Raw genomic sequence first — 18,197 nt, forward strand, 5'->3', positions numbered from 1 at the left:
ATTTTACGTATATAATAGATTAGTATTCTGATTGATTACTTAATTTTTTCCGATAGGTTTGTATTAATTTGTGGCTACTGCAATTATGTGTATGGTTAATTTAACTGAATAAAAATTAATGTCAGAAAGTTTTTATTTGGTACAATAAATACACCCACGTATAGGTTAAATATACAAGCTTCCCTAAGCTGTAAAAAATTTATTTTTAAGGCACACTTGTAAATTATACTCACACTCGTGACTAGGCGGACAGTGTAGCGGTGGTTTAACAAGTTTAAGGACGGTACAACTCAGTGTGAGTGGAGAAACCATTGGGCGGAACCTCTGTCAGTTTGGGAAGCACTACAAGTTGGGTTGACGGGTTTCACATGATTCCACTCTGGGCCAGAAGGCAACGCGAGCAGACACCTGGTTTCTCTGCTGTCTCGTCTGAGAAAGGAGCCATTTCTGGACAGGGTGTTGACATATGATGAGAAGTGGAACCTATACGAAGCTCTGCGGCGCCGTCACCCTTGGTTAGCGTCTCATGAACCGGTTCTAAAACAGCCGAAACCAGCACTGCAACAGAAGAAGGTCCTCCTGTGTGTTTGATGGACTGCTCGCACCATCGTGCATCAGAAACTGCAACCAGCTGATCAGAGAATGAATGTAATTGTTTACTGTCAGCAGTTGAGCCGTGTTTAAGAAAAACTCAAAGCTCTGAAGCCATTACTTCTGAATCACAAATGAATCCATATGTTACAGGACAACGCTAAGTCCCACGTTTCTAGTATGACCCGGAACACCATTCTACGACTTGGATGGGAAACATTATTGCATCCGTCATACTCCCCGAACATTAGACCGTCCGATTATCACCTGTTCCATTCCTTGGAAGATCACTTTGAAGGACGCCAGTTCAAATCCCTAGTAGAGATGCAAAATGCACTTGATACCTTCTTCGCTTTACGGCTCACCAAGTTTCGATGTTCGAAGGCGGGTGGTGAAAAAGCGACAGAACTTTCTTGGTTACCTTTATATAATCTACTACTTCTGGTCTCAATATTAACTTTTTTAAAAAAATATCACGTCATACGAAACAAACTTCTTCACGTAACGTGCACGTGAGACTGCTACATATTTTATAAAATATAAAAATTCCTTTGTTGTGGCAAGATATCATGAAATGTAGGCTTACAGCAAATTATTTTGAAATAAATGCTCTGAAACGTAAAAAATAAATGCCGTTTTTATTCTTAATAAACAACACAGAGAGAACAATGAGCGTACAGTAAACTTTCTGCTGGTAAAATACAGAGTGGCAGGCTTACGAGAACGTTTATGGATTTGTAAATACGCTACTCCTGGATCCATAGACTATTCGCATTTATACACAACACATATTTATTCAATTATTTGCTCAACATGTTATCTGTTTAGGTTCTCTGATAATAAAAGAGTACAACTACGTCATACACTGAGTACCGTATTCACTGAATTACGACCACCCCTCCACATAAGAAAAATGTGGTCAGCAGCCGAGGTGATTAAATGACCACTCCGACTGGTAGTATTGCTGAGAAACAACACACTCGAAGCATCATGTTTGCAGACAGCACACTGTTATAACAGGAGGTGGTCCGCATTTTAATAGGACATGATTATCGGTACCCGAGGAACAGGTGCGTCAGAAACGCAGACAGCAATACTTGCTAGGTGTGCCCTTTCCTGTGTAGTGAAAGTGTACAAGGAGTGGGAAGAAATGAAATGAAATAAAATATTTAAGCTTTACGTCCCACGGTTATGCGGGTTAGGCTAAAGGAGACGGTGATGATAAGAGATGAGTGAAATGGTGGAATGAATAAAGTGGGAGGAAACGGGAGAACCCCGAGAAAACCCACGAGCACGGTGTTTGTCCACCACAAAGTCCACACGGCGTAAGCTGGGATCGAACCAAGGACCCCAAGCACAGGAGAAGAAAGCTCTACCGTGCCCCCAAGGAGTGGGAAGAAAATGGGATAACGGTCTCCATGAGACAGAACTACAGAGACCTACGGAAGTTCAAAACGTGGAACGAACGTCGCATCAAACACCTCGTGAAAGCCAAACGAACCATTAGTGTCAGAAAATTATGTGACCAATACAATGGTGGATGCATAACACCCATATCCCACGCAACTATACTGGGTAGACTGGCACGCATGCAGTTCCATAGCAGACGATATACTTGTCACCACCAACTTCGTCGAGCTCGGGCACAGGAGCACACTAATTGGACCATTGATGATTAGAAAAGATGTGTTAGTTCAATAAATCACAGATTGTACTGCTCCTCTTCGACGGACCTATGCATGTGTGGCGCCAACAGCACGAAGCTATGGATCCCTCAAGCATGGTGCGTATCGTACTGACAGGTGGGGGCGGTTGTATGATTTAGGGATGTTTCCGTTGGCATTGACTGAGACCGTTGGTGTGTGTGAACGACAGCGAGACATTACTTGCATACCTGCAGATGTTAGAGAATCACGTACACCCTATAATAAAACATTTCTAGCCACAAGAAGACGGTATCTTTTAGAACGACAATGCATGGTGCCACCAAGCCGGGACTCTACTTGCTTGGCTTAAGAAACATTCCACGGAGTTGCAGCGTATGAATAGGGTCGCTTAGTCACCATATATTAATCTTATAGAACATTTATGGGATGTCGTGGAACGAGCTCTTCGCACCATGATTCCTACACCGACATCTGTGGAATCTTGTGGGATGCGATCAGAAATGTTTGGTATCAGATCCCCCGTGGAAACATATCAGCAACTATCTGAATTCATGCCACGCCCTGTACAGGTAGTCCTCTGAGCAAAAGAGTAGACAAACATCGTGCTCGTGGGTTTTCTCGGGGTTTTCCCACTTTCTTCATTCCACCATTTCACTCATTTCTCATTATCACCGTCTCCTTTAGCCTAACCGGCATAACTGTGGGACGTTAAACTTAAAGATTTCATTTCATTTTTTAAAAAGAGTGAACCAATACGATGATAGCAATTCAGTGAGCACTCAATGTACATCGGCCAGTTGGAAGCCCACGTATCTTTTCATCGGGAACTTAGCTCCAACCTCCCATACTAAAATCAGAAAGCCAAAAATTTAAGCACGATGAGTTCCAGAACTCAACATAGAAACTTGTAACAATTTTAAGTTGTCTTTTTTAATATATATATAGTTCTAATGTAGTAATATGAAACTATATTTTCAGAATCGCCCGGAGAAGAAACAGCAGCACTGTTGTGCGTTTTGTGCAAGGATTCTTTCGTCACAGCCTGGGACTTGATGGTTCACGTACAAGCGGCCCACATGCTCAACATATACGAGCTTGGAACTCCAAAATCAAAGAACGATCAGGTAAGTATATGTATTATTTTTGTCTCTAACGATGTAAAACTATCAGATATATGGTTAATCAAGGATAAGTTTTATTATTCCTTTACAATTTAAATAAAGACTAAGATAACAAAGCTACAGTGTATGCGTCGAAAAATACAAATATAAAAGTATTAGTTGCATTCATTCCTTACGTAAAGAAAAATAGGAGAAATAGGTTTGATTCTCGATGTGAACTCATATACACTCATGTCCAAAATTATTGTCGCATGTCTATAAATATGTTGTTGTAAGAATAACATTTGATAACGAATTCGCCCGGTATATCTTATAATTTTAGTGCGCGGTGACTCAGTGGTAGAGCGTTCATCTCCGGTGCATGGGGTCCCTGGTTCGATCCCAGCTCGCGCCGTGTTTACTTCGTGGTGGACAAACACAGTACTCCTGGGTTTTCTCGGCGTTCTCCCGTTTCCTCCCACTTTCTTCATTCCACCATTCCATTCATTTCTCATCATCACCGTCTCCTTTAGCCTAGCCGCCATAAGCGTGGGACGTAAAACTTAAAGATTTCATTTCATTTTTTTCTGAGTGAAATTTTGAAATATTTAGTTCATGCAGTAATACAAACGAAATCACTTCAGAAGAGAAGAGTGATTTTGGAAACGTGCAAACTTCTAAAAGGTGAAATCGTAGTTTAGATCCCAGCTATGTGAGCATTCACATATACATTTTTTATTTCGTTCATCTACGTCATTCTTAACACACTCGTCTACGAAGTGGAAAACCCTTGTTCGGTTCCTGATAGGAGCTCATCTGGGTCGGAATTCCACGTGAAACTGTAGATCTATGTTTCGTATAGCCTGGCCTACTGACAGAGATGCTAATCTTCAAATAAACCAACCTAACAGACTATCTATTTCAATTGACTGCTAACTTTATTACCACCACTATTCTCCTTAATATATTTGAGACTTTCAAGCGGTAACACTTTAATATTAAATTCAAGAATTTGTTTCATGAGACTTCATATTTAACTGCTGTAACGATTCACAATTTATATTTATTGTGATTTTGAATGAGTTTACGTAGCAACGGATAAACCCACAAAATTAAATTTGAGAAAGGGAGATACTTTTATGCGTTCCAGTAACATCCACATGAATGTCATAAAATACTCCGTTGCAAAATACCAGTGACATCCATGTGAATGTCATAAAATACTCCTTTGCAAAATAGAGCTCCTCCGTGGCTAAGCGGTTAGCGTACGCGCCTTTGGCGTGGGAGACCTTGGTTCGATTCCCGGCGGGAGCTCATGTGGTTCGGATTCCACGTTAATCAGTAGGTCCACGTCTCATATAGCCTCGCTGCTGAAAGGGACGCTAAACTAAAATCAACTCCGTTGCAAAATATCAGTGACATCCATGTGAATGGCATAAAATACTCCGTTGCAAAATACTAGTGACATCCAAGTGGGTGTCATAAAATACTCCGTTGCAAAATGCCAGTGACATCCATATCAATGTCCTAAAATACTCCATTGCAAAATTCCAGTGACATCCATGTGAATGTCATAAAATACTCCGTTGCAAAATACCAGTGACATCCATATGAATGTCCTAAAATACTCCATTGCAAAATTCCAATGACATCCATGTGAATGTGATAAAATACTCCATTGCAAAATACCAGTGACATCCATATGAATGTCCTAAAATAGTCCATTGCAAAATACCAGTGACATGCATGTGAAAAAATACCAGTGACATCCATATGAATGCCCTAAAATACTCCATTGCAAAATACCAGTGACATCCATGTGAATGCCATAAAATACTCCGTTGCAAAATACTAGTGACATCCATGTAAATGTCATAAAATACTCCGTTGCAAAATACCAGTGACATCCATGTGAGTGTCATAAAATACTCCATTGCAAAATACAAGTGACATCCATGTGAATGTCATAAAATACTCCATTGCAAAATACCAGTGACATCCAAGTGGGTGTCATAAAATACTCCGTTGCAAAATACCAATGACATGCATAGGGATGTCATGAAAACATATCCTTTATTAAAGGTCGTATTAATCCTGGAGATGATGAAAATTTTTAGTGGGTGCAAGGTACGAGTTCTATTGTTTCTCCTTACTGACAGGAAAGCAAAAAAGTGTTTTCTCCGTAGATGGCAGGAATAAGGGAGCATTCGATTAGGAAGCACACGTTTTTGATTTGACGATAAACAATTGACAACTTCGAGATCGGAAAAGGAATAAAAATAACTTTGTATTTGATCTTTGGTCAGTGTTGCCTACCTGAAGCAGCATAAAATCCCTTCAGAACATCAAAATCTCCCTTTTTTTAGTCCAAATGTTACACAATGTATTTTTTTTCTAAATCAATAATTTGAATGTTCTCCGCGTGCACAATAACTACGTATACCCTATATAACGGCCTAGGCTGTCTTTTAACAGTAAGTGGAAACCTGGTATTACAGCACCCACATAGGAAAATGACATATGGAACGCAAGGAGCTAACTGCTTGAGAACGTCTCAAGAAATGAGGAAATCGTCACTATCGCAAACTCGCAATTAACTGATTAAATAAGTAATACGTAGAAAATGAAATGATTTTTCTATATTAGTTTTTAACTAGCAACAAGAGTGAGTAAGCCCAAGCGAAACAAATAATGTGATCGAGAAAAATGTTTTTATTAAGTCAGATAATTTATAAATTCCACGATCCCTATACAGGGTGTTTCAAAACAACACGAACAACGTTTAGGAGGTGAGTCCTGAACCAAGATAAGACAAAAAATATAGACCAAACTTGGTGCACAAATGCTTTCTTTCGGAGTTACAGGTTGCCGAAAACATAAAAATGAACTTTAAAGGTCCATAGCTCCGAAGCTATGGGACCTACCGTAGTCGGTTCCAGACTTCACTTAGTAACTAATATGTGCGCTATCCAAAAAAAAAAAAAAAAGACACATATTTCAGAACCCTGCGGTACTTCTGCAACAATTTTTATAGTGGTAGTTGGTGAGTGCTTCAAATTATATGCCCGTAGCCAAACCCTCTCTTTAAGAATTGTTGTGTGAGTACCGCAGGATTCTGCAACATGTGTTTTTTGTGTAGGGCACATAGAAATTTTTAAATGAAGTCTTGATTCGACTACAGGCGGTCCCGTAGCTTTAGAGCTACGGCTATGGACCTTTTAAAGTTTTTTTTCATGTTTTCGGCAGCTTTTAACTCCGAAAGGAAGCGTTTGTGCATTGAGGTTGGTCTGCACTTTTTGTCCTATTTTGGTGTCAGAAATCAGCTCCAAAACGTTGTCGGAGTTTTTTGATACACCTTGTATATTTGAAAGGTAAATTGTCAACATCCTTCCCCCTATACGTCTAATTATTCATCCGTCCATATATTCATTGTTTTTAGGGGTCTGGAGGCCAAAGAATTTAACGGTTCAAAACGGCACTCTAAACACAGTTTTCTTTTAATAAAATTCTCCAAGGTGATTTTCGAATTTTCCAAAACACAGAAGGATGAAAAATACATTATCCAAAAAAACTGCAATAGTTTTGACTATATTTTATAAATTAATATTTAACTAAACACGAAGAGAATTTTAATACGTAAGTCCATTATCAAGAGAAAATTCAAAAGGGGTAGATGAATTTAAACGAAATATTATTACTTCTATTTATTACCATTAATACTTCGACCGTTTTTCTTTCGATCAACTAAAAGATCACTTAATTTGACGCCCCTCTTCTTTTGCCGCCTATAATGTATATGTGTCTTGCCCTCTTTTCTCTAGCTTTACCATTAACGTTCACATTTGAATGCGTGCCGAAATTGGGACTTAGAACCTGAGAGGATTTAGCTTTTGTTTCCTATTATCTGATTATGAAATTACCACTTTCGTAAAGAAAAAAATCTATTGACTTGACCGAAGTACGAAATATTACGGGCAAAAGAGATGTGCTTTTGGTTCTTCCATGCTCCGTTAGATGGTGCTAACGTTGTAGCCGGAGTGGCAACGGAAAACAGAGGTGGGGTGAAGGAAAGAGAAGCGATTGTGGTGGTGTTCGTCTTGAAAGTGACGAACCCCCGTCATTAAGGCGCTCAAATTGACGTTGAATCAGAAACTTGATCCTGTGCGCCCATTTACATCAGATGAATAGCAGCGCCAAGTTCTCAAAGTGTAGAAGCGGAACGGCCGGAAATTAGAAACGAGCCAGGTAATGAATTTCTCCTTGAAACTAGTTAATTAACAATCAAAGGGTGGGAGGGGTCTAGCACTAGTTTTCCTGCCCCTCTTGGTTGGGTTTCACGAGGAAAAATGATGAAGAGGGGAGTGGGAGAGACAGCACAAAGGCTATTATGATACAAACTCTGAGGGATGGCATGTTAAAAAGGCATGTGTGTGTACCGTACGTCTGTCTTTCCCCTTCCCTCACACACATGTGATATCACTCGGTCTTTGTGTACAAGTGCACGTTCTGAGTGATGCATCCTTATGAGGTCGGCATATATTGAAACTTGCACTTGGTGTGGAGGTTGATAAATGGGTCATAAGAATCAGCTTTCACAAGTGCGTCATAGTCTGAAAGCGTGTAGCTACTTCTGTTTACGTTTTCTTCTTTTTGCTAAACAAGAGTCTTCTATTCATTTTTCAATAAAATGTTCACTATGCGACGCACTAGGTAACACAAATGCAAAGGCTCCATGTATAAAAGCAAGTGTTCTACGGAATTTTAAGGACCTTCCTCTTAAGTATTAACTCTGCAACGTGATTAGCAAGAGTTACACAAGAACACGCTTATTAATAAGAGTATGATTAGTATTAGGTACAGTATTTGCTCTAAATATACACACTTGAAACATTACCTGCTGATCCTAAACATGAAGAGCACTCAGCCACTGTACAGAATAAAGTAAAATAGGTCTTCTCAGAATGGGACTCAAATATTTCTTTCACCAATGTTTTGTCTCTGAAAATTAGAAACAACTTTCGCATTTTAAGAATCAGTATTAGAATTAAGCTCGTACTATGGCATCAAAGGTTGAGCGTAAGTTTGTTGTTCCATAAAGCTAGGTTGCCATGCCACAAGAATCTTGTAACTGTCATTAAAAACATCCTGCAACCCTACAATATTTCTCCATGTAAACATAGGCTTGAGAGGGATATGCATCAGTTTTTCCATCTTGTAAAGAGTCAAACCATGCGCAATTTTCTGGGTCGTCTTGTTTGCTATTTGCTATCGCCCTCCCACTGATATATATATATATATATATATATATATATATATATATATATATATATAAACATTTTCGCCGCTTCTGAAACGGCGGATTCTTTAGGACGGGGAGGGGAAGCGCGCCAAATACATGGTTTTAATGAGGAGTTTCATTATTTGTCCGCTAGAGTACAGTGCTGCATGGGTGGAAATATCCTTTCAGAAAGTTGTAACGTGTAACAGTAAATAGAAAGATCGGGTTGCTAGATTTTTTAATGACAGCTAAAAGATTTTTTGCAACATGTCAACCTAGCTTAAGATAAAGAATACATTGTATTGTGAGTAATGATCCAACAGTAATATTTTAGAAAAATTGCTCGGTTAAGAAATAAGGCTATAAGATCAGTATTTAACTATTTTTAATGTCGAAAATATCACCTCCAACTTAAACGAATTCTCATATTTCGAACATAAAATAAAGAATTTGAATCTTATGGAAAGTACTCCCGTTTTCTTCTTTGCCATGAAGAAGAATATTTCTTTGTGGTTTCTGGGACGAAGAAACAATGTTTAAAATCTTATATTTAACAAACAGAAAACAAAATGCCGGAAAAGTATCACAGCAAAACCAACACTTTTGTTTGTAGAAGCACATTGATCACACAATCCAAAATTGTTTCAGCTTGGCACAATTTCAAATGGTGCAACTGATGACTTACTTAGCACATGCATGTCTTTGAGCAGGCGACAATACTCTGGTGGATTTAACTCACACCAACCATAAATGCAAGTGTCTAACGTTCTTGCGAGGTGCAGATAAGGTACTCCTGTCATTAACTCTATCTTCAAAGAGATGTTTTTGTCAAATGTTCTTCACATTTACGAGTTTGTGTATTTCATTAACGTCTCCATCTTGTCTGTTACACATATAAACCACTCATTCCAAACTCCCGTACCCTTTTTTACCGGGTTAAATGTAATTTATTGCTGCAAAGCTGAAATAGTTGCATTTCTTCTTTGCTGTGTACCTGTGTTAAACCACAACAAAATTCCTAACGTTAGTTTCGTTGCACTCACACAGTATATCGAGTTCTGTCTCGTATAATTCTTTTTTGTCTGGCGTGGTCTACTGAGTCTGGCATGATATAGTCATTTCTAAGTACACGGATTACGAAGTTTTCAAATTTTCTTCAGTTGCATGTGCTTCATTTTACCGATTATTTAAGAAACAGAGGACCGTATATCTCACTATACAACCAGTATCCGAAAATGTTTTGAGAGTAGTGTTGTTTACAAGGAAATAATTTGCTTATCTACGTTAACAAATTATCACGTTCAAAACAGTACCCTTACATAGTAATATAGCACTCCAGTGTCGCTACCACTTCTAGAATGTGTCCTTGAAGTATTCTTTTGGAAACGAATCAATCACCTTCTGTGATCCTCGTTGAAACTCCAAAATGGCGACACTTGAGCTCGAATCTTCATCTTCGGGAATATAGGATAGAAGTATGAGTGAGACTATGCTGTTTTTTTGGTGAAAATCTTACGTATATGGACAGACAGATGACAAGCTGCATTGTCGACGTGGAGCCTCTAATTAAAATGCACCAGCTATATGGTCGCTTTCGCCGAACGTCATCTCTCTGATGTGATACGTAGTTAAAATATAACACACAACTTCAACGTAAATGTACCGATTTTGATTATTCTTCTCATTTTTGAAGAATACACCTTCTCGGAAGTTTCATATAAATTTTTAACAGAATCTGATGGCAGTCTTTGGTGTTACGCGAAACTTATGAACAGCTAATAGTAAACATACCGTATGTATGTTTACTTATAATTCCGTAATTCCGTGGTGCAGTCCGATTAATTATATATATAGGGTGGCCCAAAATTACGTATACACTATGCATTGATAAAGTATATGATTCTACTTTATGGATTTGTTCGAAAAAATAAACACATTGCTGAACAAGACTGCACTTATTTAATATAAAAACACATTTACACGTGACGTTTTTATTTTAAATACACAAATGTGTTTTTATATTAAGTAAGTGCAGTCTTGTTCAGCAGTGTGCTTATTTTTCTGATTTTATTCGCAAGACGTATTACTATGATTGTCTGTGGGTTTGTTTGCTTCTACTTTTCCCAGCTTAAGGTGTAAGTAAAAAGACATTAAGAATAAATAATAAAGAAACTAGGTCTACCTGTTTAATAACAATAAGAAATGATATAAAATACAGTGAGCTGATCAGTACGGGACTGTATACCTACTTTTGGGCCACAGATGTATATATATATATATATATATATATATATATATATATATATATATATATATATATAGTGCAGGACAAAAGTAAACGACAAAAACGCCATGAAAACTAATGACGATTTTGGTAGTTTACATTTGTCCCGTACTTTATAGATTGATTGATTGATTGAAAAGGGTAGTAGAAATTTCATTTGACCAAAGCAATAAGTTTCGAAGAAGCTAATATTTTGTATAGTTCTTTTAGTGCATATTTTATTATGCTTATGCAGACAAACGCTTAGTTGTCTGAAGTTTGATCAGCAATAACACTGGCCTCATGTACATTTTTTTTTATTTTCTCGTCACTGGTGTGGAAGAACTCAGAAGTTTCGATGAAGATAGACGAAACACGTAGCTTGCACGGAAAATATGCACAACAAACTGAATTTTAATTAAAATCACCGACAGAGATATCTTTGGTATGGCGAGATGATAATACAAAGTAGGAACTTAGTTGGACGGATATCAAGAATCCTACCACAACAGGTTTACAAAGAAAATGATCCATTTGCAAGCTGCTGTTAATCTAAAGGTATATCTTTGTTTTCGGACCTAGAGTCAGCTAAAAGATGCATTTTGTTGTCCATGTTGAAGCTGAAGCAGTACGCCTACGTCTGACATAGCTGGTCCTGATTCCAAACAAGCATCAGACAGATTATAGTTACTGCGAAGTATTTTTTTTTTATTTTCGGCGAAACTTTCCTTCGCAGAACTGTTAGTTTATTAAGTAGCTTTAAATTTACGACTCTTAAGAATCGAGACAACAAAAGACATGGGTTAAATTCCAAAGTTTATCGACCACTTTTAGCAAAGGTTTGAAAAAATACCGGGAAGAAATGAGTAATTTGTTCTTTGTGTGTTTGATAATGCGTAAGCAGTGCAGAAGTTGTGTTTATTATTTTTATAAGAAGTTATAAACAGAAAACCAATTGACAAGTGAGTGCAGGGAACTACTTGGTTACCGCATGGTTGGTTTGTGAAAAGATAACAAGAACGTGTATTCTGAATGTGGCTGCAGGTGTACAGAGACGTAGCCCTGGATGTGAGCTAATAATCGTACAGTTTCTGAAATAATACGGTGAAAATGAGGATTTTTTTTAAAACTGTGTGAAACTCGTGGATTGATAAATCTAACAAATTGCACATGGAGGAAATTATACTTTTCAATGCAACTGTAACTCACATGTTGAAAAGTGCAATGGGTGGAAGGCAGCAACTAAGGGGATATTTTTTGAGCATGCTCGTTCATGTCTGGTCTAACCTAACCTAACTTTACATTAAACTTTTTGTCAAAAATAAGGGGATGACCAACTTCGAAATAAATGCCAGTATGACACTGACAAAAGGTCTAAAATAAGTTCCAAACCATACAACATACTCCTTCCGGAATTAAGGCTGGACGTTTGGCATCAAATGCAGTAACGGCAGCCAATTACTAACGAAAAAGTTCAGTATTCGGGAAATAGTTCAGTGAGATATTACCAGAGATGGGCGTTTTGTATTGTCATCCCTGGGGTTTGTGCGAGTGAATAGAACTCGCACTCCCTCTGGCTCGCTAACCTTGTTGAGACTTGCGCAGGCCTTGGCTTGGGCTCACTTCCTTTAGTTGGTCTTGCCCTCTCCTGGGCTTAGACGCACTGATTTTGTTCGACTCGCGCGTAAGTATTGGCCATGAACACTGTTGAGCGCGAGTCTTGGAATTGCAGACATTGGTGTAGTGCGTCTGGACATCTCTGTAACTCTATTCGAGCTTTTATTTAAGTTCATGATGGAACTTATTTCACAGAGAGAAAAAAACGCATGTAGCATACGTAAAAGCGTAGTTAACATGCCTAAATCCTGTAGCTTTTGGACTTAACGTACGACTATAGACAACATCCTGCAGCAAACGTATAACTTGAGACGTACGTATACTTTCCGTAAAAGTGTTCCGTAAAAGTGTCCGTGTGAAACAAAGGAATCTATATAGGCAGTCAGGATCTCACATACAGATGGACGTATATAACATACAGCCGACATATGTAATATACGGAAAACTATTATATGTCAGACATCCTGCAGCGGCATTATGTGACGTATAAGCGGGAAAAAGGCAGTACATACGTAGCATATGGATAACGTATACTACATACAGATTTTCGTAGTAAACTAATGGGTGCCGTATATTTGTACAATATACCGCTGTCCGGATAACGGTTTTTTTCCCAGTGCGGTTGTCTTATTCCCTCCTGAAATAATATTTATAAAACGAACTTGATGTATCTCCATCAAAACATTAAATTGTCATGGATTGACAAATACTCTTGACTAATGACAACGAACAGGAAAAATATCTTTATTGGAAAAGATAAATGTTACTTATATTTGACAAGTTATAGAGGAAGAATTCTCCCCCCTTTTCCTTTTATTTTTCAACGTTTAAAATTCAAATTACGGAACGTAAACATTTACTTCCTAGCAATGCAAAAAAAAAAAAAAAAAAAAAAAAAAAGCGAGAGAGAGGGAGAGAGAGACGAAGAGAACTTCTTCTTGGAAATAAGTAATAAAATTTTGTGGGCAGTAGATATTTAAAGACTTTTATTGAGCTTTGACTTATACGCTACTATAAGTGTACATTGCATATGTGTTGCGCGTTGTAAACCTTTAAATATGTCGACCAGGAATTCTGTTTGAAAACTATCCACGAAATATTACTCTTTTTGAACAATGAAAATAAATGTAAAATATCTTGGAATGGGGTAAAACAATGTGATTTCGTTATTTTAGACATATACCTTCATTTCGAAGTGGAGCCAACGGAAATAGCTGAGTAGTCTCGGGCATTCGATTTCGGATCACGAGACGCAATTTGACACCAGTTCGAGTCCCACTGTTTAAACTGTACTCGACGTTTTGTTTTCGTGTTCCTGTTCTAGTATATAAACTAGAGTTTGCATGAGATTGATTATGGAGTCAAGTGGCCCAACTTAGGCGAAATAAAAATGTGGTTACTGTGTGTGTGTTTTCTGTGTGTGTTTTTCCGGTGTTATGCCCAATAAAATAAGTTGCCTCGGTAGCAAACCCAAATATTGATTCAGATCCTGCTTTCAACCGTATGTCCCGTCTTATACAGCCACTAAGCTGTAAAGGAACATTAATTTAACCAATGATTTTTTAACGTTAGAAGCAAATACAAATTCACTTTTAATCCTCGAATATCTATGACATTTTTAAACTCCGGACTCCCAAGAGGGGTTCAGGTGTGCCCCAATAGAAATTTTTGCTGTTAGAAACATCCTTATTTGTGGCATAGTTAATACTGGACTGTTCGTTTATGTTGGGTTGTGTTTTGTTATGTTGGTTTCGTTAGTGTAGACTAGTTTAGGGCAAGTTTATTTTGGTTAGGTTAGCGAAATGGAAATTTGTTTATGCACTTAGAACTGTATTGATTTCGTAATATTTTTGTGGCAGGAAATCTTGCAATAGGCTCTAATATTACCTGTAGTTATTGAGGAAATAAGTTTCCTTAGAGTCCGGACTACAATATAAAGAACAGTAGTCAACTTTGAGTGTCTGCTTTATAAAATACACAGTAAAACATATGTATATTGTACATTTGTACCTTCCTTCGGTATCCAAAGATTAATAAGATTTTTAACGTATTTTCTCCGAAGATGGCCAAATTGGACGTCTCAACACTTGAAAGTCTGGGACTCGAGCTCAACGGTGTTTGGATTCATTAATTGTGTGAAAGTCGAATTGTGTCCAAGTCCCATTATGAGGGTAGCGATCTTGTGATAGCAAAACCCCTATTAAGGTAGCTAGCCGAAAAGAAAGAAAGCCCTATTGAGGGTAGTGAGCCCGAGAGAGGGAAGCCCTAGTCAGGGTTACGATCCTGAGAAAATAAAAATCTATTGACTATTATGAGTAGGGAAATTCAGAGTGCGAAAACTACTGGAGGGAGAGGGGAATTCCTATTGAGGGTATCGACCCTAAGAGAGCAAAAAATCCTATTGATTATTATCGGTAACGGGCCCCAGAGTGCAAAAACTTTATTGAGAATAGCAAGCTCGAGAGAGAGAAGCCCTAGTCAGGGTAACGAGCTTGAGAGAGCGTAAACCCTATTGACTATTAGGCTATAGGTAGCTAGCCCTAGAATGCGAAAACTTTACTGTGGGTAGCGAGCTGGAGAGAGAGAAAGCCATTTTGATTGTAGCGAGCCCGAGAGAGGGAAGCCCTAGTCAGAGTAACAACCCTGAGAGAGCGTATACCCCATTGAGTATTATGGGTTGCGAGCCCTAGAGCGCGAAACTTTATTGAAGGTAGCGAGCACGGTAGAGGGAAATCCCTATTGAGGGTAGCAATCCGGAGAAAGCAAAAGCCCTATTGAGAAAGCGGGCCTGAGCAAGGAAAGCCCTATTGAGGGTAACGAACTCAAGTAACGGAAAGCCAGATTGAGAATAAGAGTTAAAATCCTATTTAGGGCAGAGAGCCTAAAAGAGCGAGATACTTATTGAGGGTAGCAAGCCCTAATTGGATTAAGAGGGTGACCCTGTGCAATCATAGTGCAAAATATGGTTTTCTCTGGTTTTCTCCGCAACCCATAACAAGCTAGTTATCTCTATGGCATAAGAGCAAGCAGGCTCAATACTGCAGAAACAAAAGCTTCTCAATATTTAGTTCAGTACAGATATTATTATTGGCCTGTTTTCTAGTTATATGGTTAGCATGCAAACTTTCTGCACGGCAGATCCAAGTTCGTTTCCCAGTTTAGTTCATGTTGTTAGAATCCCACATTAAACAGTAGGTTTACGTTTCATATAGCCTAGATGATGAAATGACCGTTAAACTCCACACCAAACCACTATAAAATCATTACTCATCTCTTTTAAATCTTGACATATATTATCTCCCCTTTGGCCTTCCCAAAGTGATTTTCCTATCGATTCCCGGTCAACATTTTATGTACTTCTAGTGTATATATCTTAAGTGGCCTACTTACCCCGTGTAAATATTTGCAACATATTTGGTAATTCGTGAGTATCGGAGCCTTTCATCTTGTCTAATTGTCTTCCTTCTTTTACTGATTCGTTTTGTTTTGGTTCAAATATAATTTTCAGAACTGTTTTCCAACACCATGACCCTGAAATCATACCCTCGAGCTATGAGCAGAGGCGTACATACCTATACAGTATGACTATCAGAATTATACTAGTGTCCTTTCGCACCAAAGTTGCTAATGCGAGTGCTTGTGTGTGCGTATACTGAGTTCGATCTCGAGTAGATACTGTAGGCCTCGGATAAATACTCAATTAGTAGTTTAAAAAAACTTAAGTAGTAAATTGGTCCGCGGTGGCTCACTGGTAGAGCATTAACCTCTGGTGATTGGGGTTCCTGGTTTGATCCCAGCTCAAATTAATTGAACTTTATGGTGAATAAACACCGTGTGCCTGGGTTTTCGCGGGATTCTCCCGTTTCCTCCCTCTATATTTATTCCATCATGTCATTTATTTCTGATCATCACCATCTCCTTTAGCTTAGCTGGGATAACAGTAGGACGTAAAACTCAAAGATTTAATTTCATTTAACAAGGAGATTCTCTTCAATACATCAATCTTGGTTCTAAAGAGGGATATTAAAATAAACCCAACCAGTTAATCAAAAAAAAAAAACGACTAAGTTATTACAGATTTTCAGATTTAAATTCGTAGTACGATGGATGCTATGATAAGAAAGAATGTACATAATAGTTCGGAAGAATGTTTCTATTAATCTAACTTTTACTTCTTATACGTAGTCTACAGGATATTGGAGTAACAAGCTGTTTTCCTATAATTGAAGAAAATACAGCGTAGACACAATGATTCTACTACTGTATAACTCCGAAGACAATGTATCACGGTTTCACCAATAAATTTTCGATATATAAAGAGTATTCCAGCACACTCAACAATAGTTTGCGAACCATAATGGTTAGTATGAAATAAACAAGAGAAATGTTTGACGTCGCATTTGTAGTGAAAATTATAAGACAAATTGGATTTAGTCGGATGCGAAAATTGCAAACGAGCTACTGTAGAGTTTCTATACGTGACTTCTGTACGTGGCCTGATATGTACGAATTCTCCGTTGCCCAATATTTAAAGATCTGCTGGGGAGAAAAAGGTTCGCTCCATCCGTGACTAATGATTCTTTGATTGGAACTTGTTTTCCGAAGGAAACCACAGGAGAGATTTGGGAAGGACCTTTTTGTTCTCAGCTGGTGCTGTTTTCTTTTCTTTCGAAAGGTATCTTCCTGAAGTAAAGGAAACTCCACTCTCTTCACTTATGCCAAACGGAAACCAGATTTAGTATTTCCGATCTTTCCATCAAACTCTAACATGATAGGTGAACTGGCAATAATCACGGCTGACTGTAACCCGTGCATTTGCACGGGTCAGCAAGTTTCAGCGGCAAAGTCTGTCATAACTATATTGTTTAAAATAAATATTTCTTGTTGGAAACAGACTACATGATGATAATAGTTAAATTTACTAAGCTGAACTTCTCTTTGAATACCACATTCATAAATCATATTTAGGTCACATGGTTTAAGGTCATATGGACAGTGCTAAAGTAAATGGTCAAACAAATTCCAGCATGAATTGCTTGATTGTCGTCAAATAGAAGAACTCAATCTCAAACAGTAGCGAACACCTGTTCCATTTAGTTAGTTATTACAGTTTTGATATGATAACTAGACTTGTTTTTGCCACAAACAATTTCCTAATCATTGAAGGCCGAAAGTAGTTTTCTTTTTAATTTATTTTTACCAGATGTAGATGAAAAACCAAGAAATAAAGGTAAGAGAGCTAGTTGCACTGGCGTTGCAAACTAATATATTGAAATTGAAGCTCGATATTGAATTCTATAAAAAGGATTACCATCTTTCCTCTGCAGGTGTGTTTGCTTATCTTCCAGTAACATAATAGATTAAATTTAAAGTAAAAAGACAGAACGAGATTGTATTTGTAATGTTTAGGTCTTTCTGATTGCGAGTGTGCTTTCGTTGTTCTTTCAAGCGGTAACATACTTAAAACCGTGGTTATTAGGATTTGTTCTTTCTGGAGAAACGCGGCCGGCAAATGATTCTATTGCACGGGACGGCAAATTGCCTAGGACCGAACCCGTCCTGGCAATACTGTGATAACACTACAGCAGGTGTCCAGATAAGAAGCAAGTTACTATTCCGCAGGTGAAGCTTATCTATGACACACACTTTGAAGGCATGTTTGCTGTGCGCTGTAGCGGCGA

At 38.1% G+C, this 18,197-nt stretch overlaps 1 protein-coding gene across 3 annotated transcripts in view; it reads left to right on the plus strand.

The window, feature by feature from the left end:
* The window catches only part of LOC145674428 (uncharacterized), a 1,698,027-nt gene that overhangs the window by 1,626,591 nt on the left and 53,239 nt on the right, over positions 1-18,197 (plus strand). For all 3 annotated transcript variants that reach the window (XM_081744474.1, XM_081744473.1, XM_081744472.1), the window contains one exon: positions 3,237-3,382. In XM_081744474.1, coding sequence (XP_081600600.1) covers positions 3,237-3,382 — 146 coding nt within the window. The remainder of the gene's footprint in view (positions 1-3,236; positions 3,383-18,197) is intronic.

Source organism: Thermobia domestica, chromosome 17 (assembly GCF_964235325.1).
Source record: "Thermobia domestica chromosome 17, izTheDome1.hap1.1, whole genome shotgun sequence".
In the NCBI taxonomy this organism is placed as follows: Eukaryota; Metazoa; Arthropoda; class Insecta; order Zygentoma; family Lepismatidae; genus Thermobia; species Thermobia domestica.